General features: G+C 44.7%; 1 protein-coding gene across 3 annotated transcripts; it reads right to left on the bottom strand.

Annotated features, from left to right (window-relative positions):
* Positions 1-677: 677 nt before the first annotated feature.
* Positions 678-22,769, bottom strand: PTGR3 (prostaglandin reductase 3). Of its 3 annotated transcripts, none has more exons than XR_012830835.1 (3): positions 21,220-21,258; positions 2,540-2,644; positions 678-1,092 (listed from the first exon to the last, which is right to left on the bottom strand). XR_012830835.1 is itself a non-coding variant. In XM_075705258.1 (3 exons), the coding sequence occupies exons 2-3, from the start codon at positions 21,330-21,332 to the stop codon at positions 14,030-14,032; spliced, it is 1,038 nt and encodes a 345-aa protein (XP_075561373.1). In that variant the 5' UTR covers positions 21,333-21,353; positions 22,678-22,769; the 3' UTR covers positions 13,137-14,029. The 3 variants fall into 3 exon arrangements, 2 of the variants coding, with proteins under 2 accessions (XP_075561373.1, XP_075561372.1); XM_075705258.1 differs by lacking the exons at positions 678-1,092; positions 2,540-2,644 and adding exons at positions 13,137-14,954; positions 22,678-22,769 and having other exon boundaries at positions 21,220-21,353; XM_075705257.1 differs by lacking the exons at positions 678-1,092; positions 2,540-2,644 and adding an exon at positions 13,137-14,954 and having other exon boundaries at positions 21,220-21,530.
* Positions 22,770-23,124: the final 355 nt, after the last annotated feature.

Here is a 23,124-nt window from a genome sequence, read left to right as displayed (position 1 = left end):
ATTGTGTGTTTTGATTCTTCTGTAATCACAGAGAGAGGAGAAAAGAATTGGGCTCTCACTCTTCACAGATGGGAAGAGCATGATGGTCTTCAATCTTAATGCTAGAACAAGTAATCAAATGTTGGTTTCCTGGCTTTTAATGTGTGAATAAGTGGAAAGATGCTCTCAACTAGGCTAACAAGCCATGTGTAGTGGGTGAATGATAGTTTGTGTAGCTCATTCTTGACACATTTATGATATAAAACAAATGTAGGAACGTCTTTTGATCCATGGGTTAAGGCCTCCTGCATTTACAAAGACAAGGTTGGAGTATTTGAGGGCTTTGAAAAGTATCCACACACATGATTGTATGCTTGCCTTTACCTTATTTTTGCTTATCTTTGTGTTTGCTAGCTACCTTGCTTTCTGTTAGAATAATGTTAACTTTGTGTTAAGATTCGCTTCATGTGAGCTTCATTACTACATCTCCCCTGAGTGGAAATAGTGTGGTGAAATCTGGTTAGACCTGTAGTGTCTATGGTTGGGCTTGGGAAATGACAGTGCAGTTCTTATGGCCATGCAGCTACACAAAACCTGCTTATTTCCTCTTCATCTATGAACGGCGCCGAGTTGCTTAAGGAAGTCAGCAGTTGAATTTTGTGTAGAATTATATGTGAAGGAGGACCCTCCTTCTTGTCATTTTATTTATCATTAACAGCCATTATAATTTCTTCCCAGCGGCAATTACACTGATATCACCACATCTAAATCAGAAACGACACTGTAGTGGTTATATTATGTTGACTGGGCATCACCTAATTTTTAAGTGACATTCTTGCCCCATCATTGCGATCATATCCCTTTCTAATAAGTAATATAAGAAAAGATCTACATAATGGGAAAATATACATATTAATATATTCCATGACAAACATGTTAACTTTACATATTAATCTTGGTAAATAGAAGTCATGTTTACATTTTTCCTCTTCAGTACACTGTTCTCTTGACAGCTGGCTTTCCCTCTGGTTTTATTCTTTCCAATCCTGGTGTACGTTCCACTGCCTCTGGTCACCCTGTTAGTTGCAGAAGGAGAAGGCAGGTCACATCCATCTGGTTAAAAAGAAAAAAAAAAAAAAGGAAAAAACAATGTTACTGGGTAACGTAATATTGCTGCTCTCCTCATTGCATTCAGGTCTGCGTGAAGGGACTTGGATATGTGCAATAAACATATGTGTGTGATAATGAGATTGTTGGTGGAAAGTCATCTTGAAAAGACAAGGAGCAATTAAGCTTGCTTACTTATACAAGTTAGAATGACAAGATGCCATTGCCGGCCCCACTCATCCATATAATAGGGTTCTCCTTCCCTGCTTAGCTGTATTGGGAGAAGCATTTCCTGTCAAACCTCTGCCATGACTCCACCATAAAGCAATCTGCCTTCTTCCCTTTTATGCACAGTTCATTCTCACACTCGCATCACTGTCCTGATTTCAACTGAGTGCCTGCTAGCAAGCACCTGAATTAGAACCCTTTAAGAATTCCATGCAAAGCCTTCATTTAACTAGGTATTTATTTGTATTGGTGTACTCTCTTGTCCAATTTTAATTGAATACTTAAAGATGTCAGTGGGGAGATGTGCAGGTTGCTCACAAACGTTTAATAATGCGATGTGTGGAGTCAACAAATAATGCACCTTTCTTTTGCTATCTTGAAGATTTAGATAGGATATCTTGGATGCTATTGACAAGGAGAGAAGTGTGGAACAATAGGAACATATGATAGTTAGTGTTAGATAACAACAGCTATCCTTATGCATCTTGAATTGAATGATGAAGCCATCAATTAGAGAAATAGCCCTCTGAGTATATATCATTGACAAGATGAATACCAGTACATTGTATTTCTGGATGGAGATCTCAGTGATCTGTAATACAGAAAGGCAGTGAATAGTATATACAGTCAAACTAATCCTATGATACTGAAAATCAGAACTCTTTTGTTCTCCCCATGTTTCTTTGTTTTTTAGCTACTAGACTCTTTCAGACAATGAAAGTATTTGTACTTTATATTAATTACTTAAACAATGTTTTCTTATTTAGTATCAAAATGCTATTCTTCTCCACATCCAGCATATTTAGGGGACACTTTCAGGGCTTAAAAGAGTATGAGGAGCAGTTCTTTCTAGTTGTTGTCTGGTCTCTTAATTAATTCTTACATACAGACATGGGGATCCATTCACAACCTATGAACTCTGTTAGAGTTGCTCTCCACACCAAGGAGCAGACCTGGCATCCATTCCCTACATGGCATAGCCTCTATTTTCAACCTAAATTTTCCTATGTTCTCTTTGGAATGTCTGACAGTTTCTATCCCCTCTGTCCCTTCCAGCTTCGGTGTTTTGTTTTTTTCTTTTTTAGCTTTAATAGTCATTAGTGTTATGTTTATAGCAGAGAAGGAACACAAAGAAAAACTGAAGAGATGGGAGTTGCACTATTATAAACAAGGAATTCTCAGCACTTGCCATTTCCAGTTAGTTAGTTTAATTTCTTTTACTTACATTTGAAAATGAGTGAATATTCCATGGCCAGGGCCAAAATTTATTCCTGGATCTGTACATAGGTAACAAAACACACTTCAGCACAGTTACTCAGCGAGAATGGCCCTGTAGGAGAATACAGAAAGAATATGAGGAAAGACTGTAATTAATGCAGTGCTAGACTAACTATAAAATGCAATTTCAGGAATTGAAATAAGCATTAATGACCATTATCTGTATTATTATTATTTTTAGTTGAGTTTTTCTTTAATATGGACTCTCTTGTGTGAAATCAGCTTTATGATCTTTTTACGGGAATCTAAATGTTTAGGTCCTCTTCATGTTTGTTTGCTTGTATGCAGAAGGTCATTATATTAAAAAATGGATCCTACCAGGGATGCCAGTGATCGTTGCAGTAAAGATGAATTTCTAGAGCCTTAGGGGAAAAAACGGTCACTGCCTTTCCCAGAAATATTTGAAAGGGCTAATGAAGTTTGGTGTATCTCAGTGGTACTGACGATGTATGGCCTGATGAAGGGCAGAAAAAAACCCAGGTCTTTCAGGAAAGCAGCGGGTAAAAGAAATTTCTGTAGCCTTCCCCCTTCTAAATCTAATCAAATGAAACCACCTACAGGCCAATAAGCTTCTTGAGTGCACTCTGCCCTGGAAATAGTGTTTTATTATCACCCAAAATATAAATAATGCAATAAAAGAAAATGTTTGAGGTCTCCTTAATGAGCTATTGTTAAGGCACCCTTCGCTCTTATCTCCTTTCATAGCCTGATGCAAAGAGCAGCATCCAGTGGTCGAGAGTGTATTTTGAGTGCTGCTGGGAAAGTACAAATGAGAAAACAGACTTAATTACACTGCCTACTGCATCTAGAGGTCCGTGTGGTTTGACCGGCTGTGTTAGGACACCCTGTAATTTGGAGGAATTCTCTGCGTGCTGGCACCATAAATGTACTGCTATCCAAAGGATGGTTAATAACCTAAAGTTGGCTGTTAACATTGCTGGAGCTGGTGTCTATAATTTCAGCGACTGACCTGAATGACTCTGCAATGAAAGACTGAAATGTCACTCTCCTCCTTTACTTTGTTTGCCTTGAGCAAAGACTGCTCCAGATTGTGTACATCCACCGAGGTCCAAATGATGAAAGGGCAGCGCCTAAGCATAGATTCATGGCTCTGTTAAATCCCCCTGCTCTGGCAGAATAGTATGGTGCATGGGGAGGAGGGCACGGGAGAAAAATAAGATGGTCTCCTCCAGAGCAGCTTCCACTGTGGCTGTCTTTTCCCATCTCTGAGCGTGTAAAGGTGAGGCTGGCTATAGGGACCTGGCTCTCCCATGCTCTCTAGCTGCCAGCCACCAGTAAATCAGACCTGATGCCTGTGGCTAAAGGCAAAGCAAATCGTTTCCATTATCCAGGTATTTATTTTGCACCTGCTGCTGAGACATCTGTGTAATAACAGTTACGTATGACAAAAGGTAGGCTGACCTGACTTTGAGTATTTCATCGCGTCTTTTCATTATGCTGAGTGAGCGAGCAAGCAGAGGACTCGTATTCTTCTCCGGAGGTGTTACAGACCATCCAGCTGAGACATCTGTGGAGTGGCAAGTGCAAGGAGCTTTACCTTTGCTGTCAGGAATCTTAAACCCTTGTTTCCGTTGTGTCTTGTTGGTACAGCTCAGATGCAGTAAAGGAGTAAAATACTATCAGTAAATTTCAGAAAGTTCAGTATTTGCATTTCATTTGGAAACCTGTGACCTTTTGGCATATTTTCACTGGAAGGCCAGGGCAATGCTGATTGAAGATCAGTGTCGGCATTAAAATATACAAGGTATGGAGAGCTGGTGTGCTTCAGAGCAAAGCCAGTCTGCCAGGCACAGAACCAGGGCAGCCCTGAGCAGGGGATAAGACCGAGCGTTCAGGGTTGTTGTTAGATATTTTTTTAAATACAGAGTTGAACAAAATGACTAATTCACCCGCAGCACTCTGGGACTGTATCTTCTTGGAGACAGGTTCTTAATGCTTGTGCGGTTTCTTTAAAATCATTCAGACTTTTGTGCATGTTGCCTGATGTACAAGTGTCAGAATTGGGGTCTGTTCAACCTTCCCACTTACTGTGTGACAGATAGGAAAGCCCTGGAAATGTACCACTCTCTATATTCCCTCCAATACAGTACCGCCAGCTTTCAAGGACCGAGAAACTTTTCTATCGTTTGGATAAGCGTGGATGTCAGTTGTACTCTGGCAAAATTATGCCGGAAATTCCCAACGAAATCTAAGCCTGAATGTGTTCATTGCCCTCCAGCCGTCACGAAGGCACTATCAACATTTTGTTTACTGACAGCTTTAAGAGGTACTACTGCCATTTATAGATGATAGACATGGTGAAGTCCTGACTGTATTTCTGGAAGCAAAGAAATCATTGCCGTCACTTTTCCACCTTGAATTAGTCTGTAATTAGCTGAAAATGTGACATAGTGCCAGGAAGGTGGAAGAAAAGAATCTAGAAAGCAAGGACACTGGCATTAGTTCTCAGTGTAGTGTATTTGTGAAGTACTGCTGTTAGATTTAGGACTGTATCTGATTTACAAAGGGGAAAAAAAAAGCCTGTTGCTACTTGTTGAACTCATCTGAGGTGAAGCACAAACTTTGGCTTTCCTCCAGTCACCTGAACGCACCACTACCACCAATGTCCTTTTTTGCCCCTGGTAGATACAACCTTTTTCTCTACAGCATGTTTTATCCGCAGCCCTCTGTTCACCTTATAGGATTCTGGTTCATACCATGTGAACCACTGCTGAACTGTTTTGTACTGCTACAATTTCAGCTCTGTGGAAAAGGAGGAATATTTGGCTCCTTCCTCTTTGCACCATGACGTGTATTTTGTGGCTGCTGAACATGTCAGCTTTTCACAAACAAGAAAGGAAGAAATGCGATAGAAGTAGCCTCATCACATTAAACTGTAGCATTAACAGATAGAATGACAGACACCGCAAATGAAATCATACAGGTGGAAAGAGTCCTTGGTGGGTTGGCTTTGTTGTTTCCCCCCCCCCATCTCACTAGAAAACATCTTGTATATTGAAAACAAAAATTATGTCTCTTTCTATGGGAAAATGGGAACTGTATATATTTGCCATAAATCTACTAAAATTTTGTTGCAGAGACTATAGGCAAAACGCCATGTGCTTTGTTAGGTTTAGGCAAGTTAGAAGACAAGGATAACTGAACTCTCCCCTGCAAAGGGAAAGAAAAGCCTGAAACACTTCCAGCAACCTCCCCCTCTGATTATTTTACCTTTTTTTTTCCTTCTTCTGGGAGTAAGGAGGGAGGTGGAGAGAAAGAAGGGAAGAATAGTTATCAAGTAACGCAGGATTTTGGAGGTGGGGGAGAACTGTTTTTTAAACTATGATGGATGACAATCTGTCCCTCACACCTGAATCCATTTCGAGAAGAAAGATACCTGAGAACCGGAGGGTTGCCTTTTTAGCAGTTTCTCTTGAGCAGGGCTTGCTCTGCCACCACCCGTCATCAGAGCTTGCAAAGCTGCTGCTGTTGCCACCGTAGCTCTTACAACATTGGCGACTGCGAACCCACTGAATTTCCCAAGACTGGGATTTATCTGGAGGCACTGGGAAATTTCAAATTTCACTATGATTTGAGGTTTGGCAGGTCTGTGTTAGAACTGCTTTTTCTGGTAGCGTGAACACACACACACACATACACACACAGAGGGAAATAAGAGCCAGGTTCTCCTCAGAGACGTTTTTTACACTGATTTCAAGAGCGTTATTCTTGTTCTTCATTTACATTCCCAGGAGAGGAAACTGACTCAGTATCTCTCTTATTTGTAGGCACTTGCGATAGTAGATTGAGTTTTCCCAGCTCAGTAAGAAGTCAAATGATCCAATAACTGACTCTGCATCTCGATTACTGAGAATACAGGAAAAATAACATACTTTACCCACTTCCTTCTGGCTACTCTTGCCACACCCTATGCAGGGAGGAAAGGTACATTATGCTGTTTGTATGCAGGGGTTATTTCAAAAGTAACACAACCCAAGGAAAATCCCTCATTAGGGCTTCAATGAGGGATTACACATAGGTGTCAAGGGGCAAATAAACCAGATTTCTGCGTTATCCTTGTTTAACGTTATGAAATGGCTTTCAAAACTCTGGATGCAAATAAAACTTTCTGACAGGCTGCCAGAAACAGTCATGCCAATAATGTCATGCCAACATGAATGAAGTTGGAGGGTTTCTCTTTGTAGCGATCAGACATGCCACACAATGCATTTCTGTGGAGCTCTCTTTCTCGGGTGGTTGAAATCACTTGGCTCGCGGCCTCGTGCCTCCCAGCTCACCTGAGGCATGCTGTAATCAGCCAGAACCGCGCTGCATGTCATGTCTTACTGCTTCCAGAAAATATACAAATTTCCTTTCCTTCTATTCCCTTTGTGAATTAGCCCCTTAGGGGTACGGTTTTAAGACAGCGCGCAAGAAGCCTGTGCACAGATCCTCGTAACGCATAATGAGATTTGTCTGCCTGCCTACTTCCTCTGAAAATGAACTCTAGAACAGCAGAAGTGACTTGGTCTGGCACTCGCTTGGTCCTTTTGACCTCCCTCTTGTGATGGAATATAAAGACTTCCTCCTCTTTCTCTTACGGAATGCCCGGAGGGCATGTTTGTACGATGTGCTGTCTGGTCCTGCAGTAAAGTGAGGTGTTTCTTACGGTTTTCAGAGTCCTCAGCTCCAGTTCTGAAGAAAGATAAGGCTGTTCGACACTTCACGGGATAAACTTGGCTTAAGAGTACAGGTGCAACGAGACTACGTGTCCTGTGACAGAAGACTTGAATGTAAAGTTTTTGCTTCAAAATGACATCAGAAATCACTGTAAGCCCAGGAGAGCTAAGTGCTTCTGACAAGTACAAAATTCTCACCTGCAAAATAGGTGCCAAGAACTCATTCTCTTTCCAAGCCCTTATTCATTCCTGTAGCACTGTGTAGGATTTAGTAGGGTTTCCCAGTGAAAGCTCCCCCCTGCAGAACCACATAAGCTTCTCATACACAGCGTGTTTGTAATGTTTTTTTGCAAGACCTACAAAAAAGCCAAAGAGAGACAGAACGTGCTCTAAACCACCACCAAAAGCTCTGGGCTGCTCTGGATTGTGGGAAGGTTTCTTGCAGTCTGCCAGGATCTGTGCTGAGCGCCTGGGGAGCTGAAAACTGCTATTGTCCTGTGATAAGGGCTTTACTTGAAGGAGGCTCTGCTGGAGGCACAGCACAGACTTACAACTCGTGTTGAACCACCACTGCCAAAATGCCCCTTACAGCCAGCATCGGTTGCAGTGATGTCAAAACGCCTCCTGCCCTATCACCTAAGTAAAGAACGTGAGTTTAAGGGGGGGAAATATACATTGGAAAGTATAACTGAGATTAAGTTATTGTGTGCCTAGGCTGTGTACGCAGAGTTTTGTTGTCACTCGCTGAGAATCAGCAGGCCATACCTGAGAGGTGCTTATTTTTTGCCTTAGGCCTGGTCTACATGTACTTTTGCACTAGTAAAACACAGCTAGTGCAGTAAGCGTTTACCCCCTCTAACATTACCATTTCATCTGGTCAAATAAGGCCCAGCTTTTATTTATGTGTATATCTGTGCTTGTGAGAGGCAGGAAGAACACATCAGCTGGGGAGGAAAAAAAAAAAAGAAGGAAAAAGAAAAGATTCCCGAGTACCTACCCAAGGAGTAGAGTATATGCAATGGGGTATATGTGAAGGGGTTAAAACACTACACAGGTACAGATCCTGTGGCAATTACAAATGTTATTGAAATAAAAACCAGAAACAGGAAGCCAAAAAACAGGTCCCTAAGGCAGGCATCTGTCTTAAATGATATCATTTGTCAAGTTTCCAGCATCTTGTGGTTGTGAACACAAAAAGAAGTTCTGTGTTATACTAAGGACATTACATACTCATTAGTTGGAATGTTCCTGAAGTACATAATACAGGATTTTCATTTAATAAGAAGCAGCTACTTGCCACTGCGTTGTACATAAAATAAATTCTGGGCATGCTAATTGCCATTCAAGGATGTTCTACCTAATTTTTGACAGGTTTTTCTTCCCCTCCCCCGTTAGACTACACTGTAAAAATTGTGAGCAGAATGCACTGCTATAGTTTAAAAATCTTTTTAGAATATTTTCTTATTTCTGAAGTCTGGATTCCTGCAGTGATGAATATTGAAGGCTTTAATGTAGATATTAAAGAGAGAAGAAAAACAAGTTACCTACAGGAATATTGTAGCAAGACAGGGAGTAGCAAGAAAGCAAAATACATATATACACACACACACACACACAGACGTACGTATCTCAGCACAATATCTCTTCAAGTCATCACCCCCCATCTTGAAGAACAAACCTAACTGTAATTAATTGGTATAGTTCCTCTATCTGAACACTATTAGTGCATTAGAGTTAACTAATATATAAGCTTCCCCCTCGCTGCCCTGCCAATGACCTTAAGCTTCACATGGTAAGAAGGCCACTTGCTGTAGAATAGAAAAGTAATTTATCCACCATGATTGTTCAGCCCTGGCCCCTCTGTAAAACAGCGACTGACAATTGTGCTGTATTATGGATGGTACGTTTGTGGTGTGTACAATAGTGCGCAGAGCATCAAACTCACTTCCCTGAGCACTGCAGGCAGGGTTTGAAAAGTGATCCTGGAAAGCAGAGACCACTTGCTGAGCGATGGCCCTTCATTTTCAAATCTTTTTTTTTCCCTCCAAATATCTCCACCCTCTTTTTTTTTGCCCCAAAGAGAGACCAATATTGTTTTCTCAGCTTAAGTAAGTGCAGTATGTAATTTTCCATTCATAAAAGTATGGCGTATTTAAAAGGAAAAAAAAAAAAAAAAAGGTTACTTTGCTTTTATTTTACCTGGGATTTCCCTGCTTCTTTCCACATTTCAGGATTTAGCATATTCCCTCAAAACATAATAAATTTCGATTCTGTAGCTTAAGGGATCCATCAGTTAAAATGTTAGTCTTTCATCTTTATTACCCTCCCATTAAAATGAAAGAAACCGGGACACACTTCAGTTTAGAAGAAGCAATTTAGTTGGTAATGTCCTTACTACTCAAGTCTTTACAAAGAGAGAAAGTGCATTATTGCTTATATTTCACACATCTATCTGCATAAGAAGCAACTAAAGCTTTCAGACACATACGATGTTAAATTTAATAATATTCTTTGATTAGATTATTTTATTACAACATTTTTCCATTACCAGTCATTTCCCGTACACATTTACATTCATAAAACCTGCAGGTTTTTCTTTGTTTGTGTGTGTGTATATGTATTCATAAAGCAAGGGAAAGATTTTCTGGTTTGCTACAGCTGTTAGATTCGAAAAGAACAGATTAATAACTAGCCACCACGTAGGACTAGGTTTTCTTGTACACTGCACCAGTAACCCTTTGCTATAATGAGGACACAAAGAGGCTCACATCAGGCTGCTCCTCTTCTTCATAACTCAAAAGCGTCACAGTGGCAATAGCCTCTAGTGCTATTTGTCTTTAGTGCAGTTGTGACACTTCGGCATGATCCATAATTTGGCAGCTATTTACCGTGACATTTCCCTTCAGTGCAGCCATAACATTCAGTGAAGCCATTATTTGGTTCCATTTACCATATAAATTGTATTGTTGTGCATGCATGCTAGCAGCTACATTAGGTACCTGAAAATGAGTAAATCTTGTAAAATAGATACTAACAGTTATTCAGCAGAGAAATTTCTTTACTCCTCAGACAGAAGTAGGAATATATACATCTGCAAACACTACTGCAAACTTTTCCTTGAGAGACTGTAATTATATGTATTTACATGACACAGCAGTTATTCATATCCGCTTATTAAATATATACATTTTATATATATATATAACACATACACACACATATGCGCACGTACAAATATATAGTGAACTATTGCTTGGTAGAAATCTAACTTAACTCAGAAAGGTATTAGGAGATTCCAGCATAGCAATTAAGTAGGAAGCATATCTGTGAAATGTGCTGAGGGTTGCAGGCCAGGAGAGAGTGAGTACGTGTGTGTCCGTGTGCGCGTGCGTATGCACACATGTGACAGACTCAGGAAAAAAGCCAGCTCTTCATCTAGTTCTTTGTTGTTTTTCCATGGAAGCATATGTGTGTAGGAAAGGGAAATTCTGTTATTAGCCTCGGCAAACAATGCCAGATTCCTCTGCAGCAAATTCATTTAGAAAGGTAAAATTAGGATGTAGTGCTAGCAACCACATCTCAATGAGCTGCTATTATTAATAGTATTATTATTTAAATCCCTGCTCTCTACATATAGTATACTTAGTACTTCCCAGGCAAATGTATTATTATTTTTAATCATTTAAGTCCCCACTGTGCACACAGCTTTTAATACACCTTTTTTGCAAGCATATTAAGTGTATTGTTATTAATCCCTTGCTGTGACTCTACAGTATTTCTTTTCCTTGTATGTTCAATGTCCTATCATCATTTAAACCTCTCAGTGTGTGCATGCCATATACATTTTCCTATCCATCTAATATTTAAACATTATTTAAAGCCATCACAGCTTACTTATTCAAAGTCAACCCTGCTCCCATAACCGTAAGTTTGCAGAATATACTTTTAAATAACGAGAAGTTGGCTTTCCCCGGCCTGCAAACTAAAAATTAGTATGAATCTCGGCAAGAAAAGCCTTATCTGCCTGATCTGAAAAGCTTATACTTTTCACCCTCTCCCCGTCAATAATGCTCTCTGTCAGCAATCTAAATGATAGAGGTTGTATCTTTAAAAACAGAAATCACTTCTTCATTCTGGATTCGTTCATGGAAGAGCAATCACGTAGACCCTGAGTTACCCCTTTAGCTTAACATAGGCATTTGATGAAAAGGACAAGCCCAATGGCCATAGTGCAACCCAAACACCAAAAGGGCTACAAAATTAGTACACTGGCCATACAAGTTCTGCATATAACAAATCTAAACTTTTTATTAATGCTGTAATCAGTATGAAAGTGCTAAATAATAAGCCTGAAGCCAAAATTAAAACCAGCAAAATGTCATATCTGAATATAGATATATGTGAACCTTCCAAAGGTTCCTCTCTTCCCTTATTTTGACCAGTGTAAGAGCCCGGGGCAGTTGCATTACTCAACGTTACATATGAACTAACATATTAAAAAGAAAGTGGAACGCTGTATGCCCAAACAGAATCCTGTTACAAGAAGAAACTTTTATGACAAAAACACTACCTCAGAAACACCCAAATGTATTGGACTGGCAGTGACCAACACCTCTGAAAATTGGGCCACTTGGATGGGTTTTGGCATTTGACTGTAGGAACTTAATTTGAAAAATTGTTACCCATGCAACCCTTCTGTGTGTATCACAAATGTAACCAACTATTTTTTCTACTTTTTATTTTGGCCTAGTACATCCCAAACAGACCCCTTTTTTTAAGATGCATTTATTGACCAAGGGCACTGACTTTTCTCTGAACGAGAAAAGAAACCACGTGCCTAGGAATAAAATAGTGAGAACTTTGTATGCTCTGATCTTGTATGGTACCATGTTTGCATCTTTCTAGCATCCAGTTGGAAGGCTGATATACCTTTCCAGTCATGCAAAACACACAAAACACCACAGTATTTGTAATATTAGAGGGAGAAGAGGAAGTATGTTTCTAACAGCAGATCTTGGTGAAAACAAAAATCATAGTGGTTTGATGCTCAGCTTGAGTAAAAGAGAAATGGTAGCAGAGACTCAAGCCATTCTGCCTTTCCCCAAAATCCTCCAAAGTGGGACTAAACCCAGTAGTCAGATATAGCCCAAAAAAGGGACAGTTCTTTGTTGCACACAATTCTTTAGGATACTAATGACATATGCACTAAAAAATTGCAATAATAATGTGCTAAATCAAAGTTACAAATACTTTTTCCACTGCCTGCACTACTGAGTAAAAGATAAGGTTTTCCTACATGTTACTTTTAAAAATGTCGTGTACAGTCAGTCCTGAATAATGCCCCAAAATTACGTTTGCCCTGAATTTTTTCCTTCAACCCGTAGACTTTATCAGTCTATCATTACATTTATTATTAGGTGTACGATCATAGGAAATTTCCATTTCTCCAACTGCATACAAATTTATATAATTTCAAAAGATGTGGCAAAATCAGCCTTTAAGATCTTAAACACTTGCTACGGAAAAAAGATGTAGAGCAAGCATAGTTTAAAGTATTTTATTGTTCTGGAAAATATTACACATCTAGCGGGAATTCCCACTGTATGTACCGTTAATAGTATCTATTAAGCGAGGAAGAATTTTCAAAACTTTACAAAACCTTTTAACTGCACCTACTTGATAATCTATGGCTTAGCATCAGTACGTACGAGGTAGTCTGACTGTAGATTTAAAATGATCTTGCTGTTTGTAAAAGGGCTTCTGCAGAAGCAATATTCGGTAAAAGTAGAAGCAGCAGCCTGATTATGGGAAGTCACAACAAGAATCATCGGTCAAAGAACTCTGCCACACAGAGATTATCTACAAAGGAGCTAGTCAGCAAGAACTGTATCAATATGAATAAAAGCCACAAATATTTAAATAGCTTTTTAAACTTTATTAAAACTTCACAAAATATACAGGACCTGAACTCACGTGATCATGGCTCAAAACTCCACTCCAATAATCTTGTAATAGTAAAGGGGAGACCAGACAGTAAACAGTAACAGTAGCAAATGAAAAGGCAAGAAAATGAGATTATGTTGCAACTTGTAGTTAAAGATTTAAAAGAAAACTGCACAGTTGTTTATAGTTACAAAAGACATAATTAAAAAAAAAAAGTCAAGTTGCTTTTCTTAATATTACTGACATGTCAGAATCGGAGGATAAATGTTCCCTGTGTAACCAGTCAAGGAATATTACTATGATCCATGATGCAACTGAATTATGATTATCGTGTTTGTGACAAAAATGAAGAGCATAATTTTTTCCAGAAACTTCAAGAGATTAATAGAGCAACCATGAGATACGACTCTTCACTTAGTCTTCTTCTAACAATTTTATTTTTAAATCAGGGAATCAAAATTGCTGTAAGATTTTTTTTTTTTTTCCTGAGCTGAACTATATATAAAGTATTATGAAACCAGTCTGACAGACTACATCTGCCTCTGCATCAAGACTTACTCTGTCAAGAACAATGTTCTTGTCTCATGCTAGCCGAAGCGACGGAATCAAACGCAGGCCCATTAAGTCCGTGCTACAGCCACCGATTTAAGCACTTTTAAGAAAAGCAAAAAGAACACAAAACTTTTTATTAACACCTTAATGCTGTTTTTTAATATAATATCCATTACTAAGCTTAAAAAAAGAAATTGTTTCTAGTAATTCTGAGGCATAAAGTGCCCATTTTCTCTCTTCTGATTTATGTCATTGTTCTGTTTTTACAGCTTACTGTTGACAGAGTGAGGTAATTCAACTACAATTTTTCCAATGTTTTTTCCCATGTACATGTAATCTACAGCACGGAACACAGACTCCAAGCCAGTGAACTTGCCCTCCGGAGACGCGTCTCCAAAGTCCACCTCACAAACCAGGTCTCCTCTTTCATACATCTCGAGCAAGTGCTTCAGAGCCATTTTGTATTCGGAAAGGTAATGGTTCAAGAAGAAACCCCGGATGCTGGCAGACTTCTTCAATAGTTTTGCTGGCAGCAACTCCGCTTTAATGGGCTGGAGGCCAGTAGGGTTTTGGTAGCCAGCAATAAACCCAATAACTATCAGGCGCCCTTTGGTAGCCAAGGAGTTAAGAGCCAAGTCAAACATCTTTCCCCCAACAGATTCATACACTACATCCACACCTTCGGGGTAGTCCTTCCTAAGAACAGATTCAACATTTTCAGTTTTATAGTTGATCGTACGGTCACAGCCAATGGATTTCAGAAAACCACCCTTTTCATCACTGGAGCAGGTTCCAATTACATGGCATTTTGCCTTCTTTGCAAGCTGCACAGCGAACTGGCCCGTTCCTCCAGCCGCTGCTGTCACCAGAACCTTCTTGCCTTCCGACAGCTCTCCCAGCTCTTTCAAACTGATGTATGCGGTAGCGCCACTTACCATTAAAGTAAGAAACTCGGGTTTCACGGAGGGTAGAGGAACTGCTGCTTTGGCAGGCACAACCGTGTATTCAGCAAAGGAACCTGCTTTCACGTAGGCCACAGCTTGACCCACTGTATAATCAGCGCTAGCACTGAGTCCTAACGCTACCACATCACCGACACCTTCAAACCCTATATCGAATGGGGGTTTAACTGATGCGTCATATCGACCAGCTGAGTAGTTTATGTCAGATGCATTAATGCCGACAAATCTAGAAGAAAACAAAAACGTATTAACGAGATTTATTCCTTACCTTTATTCCTTACCAAGTCTTTGCCGTATGAGAAACCTTCAATTTAAATTCGTGGGATAACTATGAGACTTTTTTCTGATTATTGGTGTATTTGAATAATGACTACACTCCAGAGACTACTTCCATCAGACTTCTGTAGTTTACATTCAGTTACTATAGAATTAAAGATAAATTTGCTAAAAGAAAAAAACAAACCAAATGAAAAAAAAAACCAAACCAAAAACCAACTTATATTTTCCTCAGGTCCATTTGACCAAACTAAGCAAACTAAAAATAATTCTGTACAAGATTAAAGGATGAAAATTAATTGACCACTTTATGCGAGATGTGAAAACACTGAAGAATAAAACCTGCAAAGCGGTAAATATGTGGATTCTGGCAACAAATTTACATTTTTGAATATAATAATACTGTTAATGACTAACGATCATATTAACTATCGATGTCATTTGCAAGGTCATGTTACTGTAGGCAAGTACTTTTTAATTGATGGAGTCACTACAGCAAATTTGCCTTTTGATGTAGCTAATGTCGACGTTAAAATATTTTTCTTTATATAAATTACTTGCAACACATCAAAACAACCTTGCACAGAAGGACTAAAATTATAAGACTGAGTATCAAGTCCTACTGACCTCTAACAGGTGAAAATGGATGGTAATTTTTGTTTTTAGGAAAAGAGAGAGACATTCTCACAACTTGATTAAGCACCAGGAGATAACGCCTAAAAGAAAGCTATGGTCTAGCTTAAACACAAAGAATGTTTTAGTTAACACTTCTTTTTGTTTTTTTAAAGCCATAATAATATTTCTACACAGGAAAGGGAAGAGAGGCCGGGGAAGATTCTGTTAGCTGGAAAATGTAAAAAAGAAACACACACAAGAGAAAACACCAGGACTTTCACTACATGTGGAAGTGACAACCTGAAAGGTGTACCCGATACCACGCAAAAGCTGCAGAAGTATGCAAACAGTGCACTTTTAATTGCTGCAGTTAGCAATGGGCTCAAATCATATGTGTGTGTAGTTTTAAATCGCTTGCACACAGACCAAGGACAACTAAAACCGCTTTGCTCGTTTTGATTTTCTTCATTCTTTATAGCGTGGGGAGCCTCAAACTTTCACCAACGTAATGCGCTACATATAAAAAGACACGAACGTATAAACATATCCATGCATAAAATGGGTGAAAGTGACTGTTGCTCTTTTTAATTCTGCCTTTAATTCACTGCTCAGCCGCAACAAAAAACGCCCGCGTCTTGTTCGGAGGTACAAAAAAATCCCCTACTGCCCTGCTTTAAGGTAACTCCCATACCGGACTGCTAAAAGACGTATAAAAAAAGGTAACGGAGCAGCAGCTTCCGAGGCAGACCGTGCCCCCGGGCGCCAGGGAGAAGGGCTCGGAGCACCGAGGCGAGACGTGCCGGCGCTGCACCAGCCTCCTCCCGCTTTTACACCCCAACTTCTGCGGAGGGGCGCGGAGGGCGAGAGGCCGGCGGGAAGCGGTGCTCGCCCCCTCCCCGCTCCCATCCCTTCGCCCAAGTGGGGGCTCCCGGCAGCTGTCAGGCCAGCCCCCAGGCGCTCACTCTGCCCCCGCCCCAGCCCCCGGCCCCGACCCGAGGGCAGGTCCCCGCTCCCCGCCGGGCTGCGCCTCCCTGCCCGGGCTGCCGGCGCTCGCCCGCCTTCGCACGCCGCGGAGCAGCCGTGCCCTCGGTGGGGCAGCGCGGCCCGCGGGAGGGCAGGCAGGGCAGGGGCAGCAGCGACAGGCCCCCGTCTCCCCCCCTCTAGGAGCGTCCCCTTCTCCTCAGCGCTGCGCTGCAGCGGGGAGAGCACAAAGGCGGGCAAATAACCCTCTGAGGGCAAAAACTTTGCGTGCGGGGAAGGGGCGAGCCGTGCCGGGGGCCGGGCGCCTGCCCAGCAGGACTCCAGCGCACGCACCGCTGCTTTTGTTCTGGCGCCGGAGAGGATGCAAATCCCCCCCCGCCCCCGCCCGGGCCGCACCGCACCGCACCGCAACTTGTGCGTGCGGCTGCAGGGGCCGCGCCGACCGGAGCGGCGCAGCCCAGCCGCCCCCGGCGAGGTGCGGAGCTTCCCGCGGGGCTGGGGCGGCCGGGCGGCGGGCAGGGGACGCGGGGCGGCGGGGGCACGGCGGGCCCGGCCCGGCCCGGCCCTGCCCGCGAACGGGCGCTGCTGCCTGCGGGAGAGGGGCCGGCGGGCCGGGCAGCCCTGCCCGCCGCTGCCCGCTCCCGCTCCCGCGGGGGGCTGGGGCGGACAAAGCCGTGTGCGCTGCCCGGCTGCGCGGGGGCTGGTCCCCGCCGCCCCCCGCACACGCACCCCCGCAGCCGGAGACACGGACACGCGTGCACACGCAGCCGCTCCCTCCCCGTCTGCGGGGCTGCTGGGCCGCGGGAAATGGCTCTCCCTGGGCTCCTGGGCTCATCATTATTAATCAATGCAGCCTGCCGTCCAGCCCGCACCCCCCCCCCCCAATTTTTTTTAAACTCCCTTTTTATTGTGTGCAAACTCAAAACTCCTGTTCGCATCGTATGGGCTTTTTTTTCTTTCTTTCTTTCTTTTTTTTTTTTAAAGGCTGTTTAGACTCTTGGATCCCTCGCACATTCAAACGACGGTACGCAGCGTCTGGATTCAAACGTATTGTCCCGTTTGCCTTGTCACGCCAGCTGACAGGGGGGAAGTGGTAGGATGCACCCGCAGTTTCTTAGATTATTTTGCTTGTAAAGGTAGGAATAAGTACGATTTACAAGTTGGAGATCAGTTTACTAAACTTCTGAGACTGAGAAAAGGAGACCACAGAAGTAACAATTACTTGGGGTGCTGGTGGGTTTTAAGACACCCCCCCCCCCCTTCCAGGTCTTTTATAGTCTCCTGGTTTAATTCCTTCCTTAAAATGTATTATTTAATTTAGCAGTTTCTAATTGAGGCTTGCTCCTTCAACGTTTCAAGATGTAAACCTGAGGGGAAAAAAAAAAATGCTAGAGATTGGCTTTTCCCAAAATAATTACGCACATTGAGTCACCCGTTTTATTTATACTCCACAGTGTTGAGCCCCCTCGTATTGTTTATTATAGAAAACAGGAGGACACCGCCGAGGGGAGGAAAAGCTGCCTTTCGTACCACAACAAAGCCCGAGACGCTGAAAACCAGCACCACAGCCTGAAACACAGACAAAACAAAGTCATCCGAACCAGTACTATGCAAGAAAAACATTATTTAGACCAAACACTCAGCAGGAATAGTCCTCCGCTTTTCCCACTGTGATCCATTAGTCCCTTGGTTCAAAAACTTTCTCAGCCCCCTCTTACTCCCTTTTCTATGAACTTTTTTCCCATCTTCCAGCCCAAGAGTAAATCATTACAGGTATTTTGGAAACGAAATGTGTCACTTCCTCAAGAAAATCTCGAAAATCCACCAGCAACTTTAAGACGGACCAAATCTTCATAGCCTCTGGGTCCTTCTCCTGCAGTAAAACGGAGGAACATTGCCCCCACCCCCCCCCCGCCCCGAAAACAGGACAAAGGGACGTACAAAGCTGAAATGGCTTCATTAAGGATTTTTTATTCATTTTTTCCCCTCCTCCTCTTCCTCTCCTACACAGAATTGAGTAAAAAAAAATTGCTTTAAATCTATTTCTAGGTTTGAAGAATTTCTGAATAAAGGATGGATTATTTTTTTTCTTTATAAAAAAGTAGAAATAAGGGTTGCTGGCTTAGTTCTCTAAAGGAGAAGAAAGAGGGGAAGAAAGTTCCCCCTAACTGCATCTTATTTTAAAATATCTATCCATACAGGAACTCAGCACATTTTAATTTCCCATTCCCCTAAATCCAAAACCAGATTTTATTGTGGTGGATGAGGATTGTTTTGCATAAAAAGCTCAAAGCAATTAATACTATTCATGGGCGTGACTGGGACTAAAATGAACAAATCTGCAAATGCACTCTTGGAACTCAAGTCCTTTATTGTTTTTAATTGTATGTTTCTACCTATTAGAAGATGTACAGTCGTTATCTAGGGCTTGTTTTTTTAAAAAAACTAAATAAAGCCAGGGACTCATCCTTTTGGGATGGGAAAATGCTTCCCCAGAGTGACAAGTGAGGGGGAAACATTCAGAACTCGCTTCCTGCTGCAGCTCGTATATAGAGAATGTTTTTCAGTAACGTGATCCCGTGTCTTCTGTGATATTCCCCAGAAAATAATAATGGAGAGGAAATGCCACAGAACCCCAAATAATACAAAAGGTATAAACTCTAAATCTAGACTTCATCACTCACCTCTCCCTCCCCTCCATCCCCACTCGTGCGTGCGTGTCTGTACAGAAACATGTGTGTAATAGGCTGATGTGTTAAAACCCAGTAATTGCCTGCCTGAGTCTGTGGACCAGCTCCTGCCTTTAGTCTGGTGCAACCTCTGCGCCGCAGCCCTTTTACCATGAGGTGTGCACGTCCCCCTGGCACCCAGGGAGCCCACCCAGCCAAGGGAGGGGGCAGAGGGAGAAAGGAAGAGTTACACTGCAAGTCATAGAAAAAATGAATAGATTTTAAAAATTCAGAGGAAGGGGGGTGGGGGGTGGGGGTGAGAAAGACTCCAAGTCGGGGGGGGGGGGGGGGATTTGAGAAACAAGGACGTTGCTCTGCCTTGCATTACCCGAGTAGAGACTTGCTACTTGTATCTCAAGTCTTTCGACTTTTTCCAGGAAAAGGTATTTAACTCCAGCCTGATGGCTGTTTCATGCCATTACTGTTTCATGATCATTAGTGATTGCAGCAACACAATGTTTTAGACTTTGAGGTTTGGAGGGAATTTTGGTCTCAGAAATCCTAGTGGGGGATGTCAGCATCGGATTAAAGTGCCACAGAAGCTTTCTCGTCAGCTCCTGGAGGAGCCCCTGTTCTTTCTCCTTAGCCCTTCTTTACTCTGTATTTATGTGTTACATATGGACACATGCTAGAAATTACACGTACACACATAGTCACACACTGCCTTAATAGAACTTCCAGCATTGTTCTCAAGCCAACTTAGTGCTTCTCAACATCTTTAAGCTCCAATGGAGAGCATGGCAAACTACGTGTTACTACGAATTCCTTGCTTGACAAGACCCTGAGAGTGCTGCTCTCTTCTGTGCCAGCCACGCAGTCTGCTCCGAAGTTCCCAGAGTTTCAGCTTCCCCTCGTGGGCAGAGAAACCTCTGAAGTTTAAAAGGCTTACTTTTAGCTTAAGGAACGACAACGTCTAGGCGGGAGCCACCGAGAACAAACAGGTTTATGGATATGGAGACAGCGGGGGGGGGAGGAAGGCATGTTTTGTCCTCAGTCTTCATTTCACGGCGAGCTGGTCAGCGCGCCGGACGCGCAGTCCTAGCGCTGGCGCAGGATTTACGGCGTATTATGTTAAGCAAATGTCACCTCCTCGCTCTCCGCCCGACCCGGCTCCGCTCTAAAAGCCGCCAACAAACTGCGGCCTCCCGTCCTGCCGAGGGAGGCCGCGGCTCTGCCGGGCCGGGCCGGGCCGGGCCGCTGCCCTGCCCCCTCCCCTCCGCCCGCTCTTGGCGCGCAGCGGCGGGGGTGGTGCCGCGGCGGCGGGCCCCGGCCCTCTGCCCGCCGGTGAGTCACGGCTGGCCGGGGCGTCGCGGCGGGCGGGCCGGCCAGGCCGGGGCGGGGGCAAGGGGACAGGCATGCGGGGCAGCGGGGTCGCAGCGAGGGGAGCGGCTCTCGGGGGTAGGCGGCCGCGGGCCCGAGGGACTCGAGTGGGTTCGACGGGGACGCACCGGCGCCCCGGGGACTACACGCGTGTGACGAGCCTGGGCAGGCAGGCGGGAGGGACTCGCAAGCGCGTCCCGGCCTCTCGCTCCCTCCACGCAAGACTTGCCTCTCCCCCGCCTTGGCACAGCGGCCATGAGCTGCTTCTCTTCCTCCGGGCAGGCGTACGCCGGGAGCGGCGCGTACACACACACACACACCCCCCCGCCAGAGAAAGAGGAGGCGGGGGAAGCCTCACCCCCACACAGGTGGATGGGGCGACCGGACTGTGTCGCACCAGCCGTTCAAAACAACAACAACAACAACAATAAAATTAAATTAACAGTCGCCAGATGGCGGCTGGTACAACCGCGGAGCCGGTCTCCAAGGCGAGGGAGCGTGTGGGAGGGAGCAGGCCACAAGGTGCCACAAGTCGGAGGGGGCCGGCGGGGCGCGGGGGGCCGGGCTCACCTGTTCCTGACAAGGAGGTCTCCGTCTCCCGGGAGTGGCACGGGCGAGTCCTGCCGCAGGGTCACCGCTTCCCTGAAGTTTTGGCTCAGCTTAGTCACCACCAGCTTCTTCATGGAGCTGGGGATGGACGAGCCCTGGAAATCCAGAAAGTGACGGGAGTAGGACATGTCCAGGATGGGCCGCGGCCGGCTGCCACCGAAGTAGGACCAGGCGGGACCCGCCGCGGCGCAGGACGGCTGCCGCCACCACCACCACCGGCACCCGGGTGGCCGGCAGCTCAGCAAAGCGCCGCTTTTTGCGCTAAAACTCATGCCCTGCCCGCGGAGAAGCTCCGGCTCGGGATTCCCCAGGCAGCTCTCGGCACCCGCCACCGAGCCGGTGAGCTCCGCACGCCGCTGTTGGTGCGCCTAAATAAAGCCCCGTGCGGCAAGCTGCAGCCTGCCTCCGTCCTCCCCACCCAGCCGGCCCCTCCGCCACACGGAAACGCCGCCCGAGGAGCCGCGGCCAGACGCTCCCCTGCAGCCGGTCGTCTTCTGCCGCCGCTGGCGTTACCGAGGAGCAAGGCGGGCCCGCTGCCGGGGCCGTCCGTCCCGCAAGCCCGCCGCCGCTGCCAGCGGCTGCGCCTGACCCGCCGCAGCACACACACACACACGGGCATCGCCTGCCCCTGCCCGCCGCCGGCGAGCGGGGCCGCGCTCTGTCAGTGAGGCAGATGTACGGAAGGCTGGATTTGCTCCTAAAGGTTGCTTTTAATTTGCACGCTGCCTCTGACTAAGGGATTTAAAAAACAGGAGACAGAGAGAGAAACGCGCCTCGGATCCCTCCCGCCCTACCCCCCCCCCACCACCCCCGTCGGCCCGTTCTTTAGTTTACAAAAAGAGGTTATCTTTCTACCAAAAAAAGAAAAAAAAAAGTAGGAAGAAAGCACGCTAAACGATCAGATCGATAAGGTTAGAGAAGTGGAGAGAAGTTGCAGCTAATCTTCTAATGTTGTTATTAGCCGCCGCCGAGGAGCCGCTGCCTGCGGGCGGAGGCTCCGCCCCTTCCGTGCGAAACGTTCACTTCCTCGCAAGGTGGTACGAATCAACCCCGAGCCGTTAGCCGCCGCCGCTGCCGCCGCGCGCGGGGCGGGGGCCGGGGCGCGCGCGGCGGCGGCGGTTGCGGCGGCGGTTGCGGCCGTTGGGGGCGGCTGCAGGCGCGGGCTTCCTCGCGCGGCGCGCGTGAGGGGGGGAGATTTTTTTTTTTTTTTTAAAAAGGCGACGCTCGTCCCGCCGCCGGCAGAGCCCCGCGGGCTACCCTTGGCGGGGGGGGCACCCCGCCCGTCGCCCTCCTGCGAGGGAGGGGAAGGGGCGGCTGTCAGGTTGTTTGGGTCGCGGGGTTTCCCCCCCTCCCCCCCCCCCCCCCCGCCGTTCCTGTCTGGAAAACCTTTTTTATTTTTTTTAATTCTTAAAAAATCACTTTGCTGTAGAGTACGTTTGGGAGAGGGAAGCTGCGCAGGAAATAAACTGGGTCAAGGGACCCAAGTAGATGTTGCGATAGAGCCGCCAATCCCAACTGGTAGGAGTGCGTGGAGGGAGGGGGGTAATGTGATAGAGACGTTGCGCCCATGTCGGCGGGGCTCACGTGTAATTCCTAGAATTAACTCCATCCTAGCACCCTACCGGTATAAACAGCTCGTTGCTTAATTGCGCGGTATTAATAATTAAAAGAAAAAAAAAATAAATCCCCTTCTGCCCGAAAGAGAGCAAAATTGCAGTTCCGAGTGTTTTCCTTTAGGAATCAGCTGGGTAGTTTTTATTTGCTTTCTTGACTGAAAAAAAAGAAAGGGAAGAACCCTTCTGTTCTTGCAGTTAACATTATATAAATCCCCAGACACATACTGTGCAAAATCTATTAGCAGCATGT

This window comes from Pelecanus crispus, chromosome 2 (assembly GCF_030463565.1).
Source record: "Pelecanus crispus isolate bPelCri1 chromosome 2, bPelCri1.pri, whole genome shotgun sequence".
NCBI lineage: Eukaryota > Metazoa > Chordata > Aves > Pelecaniformes > Pelecanidae > Pelecanus > Pelecanus crispus.
This window is presented reverse-complemented; position numbering and strand designations above follow the sequence as displayed.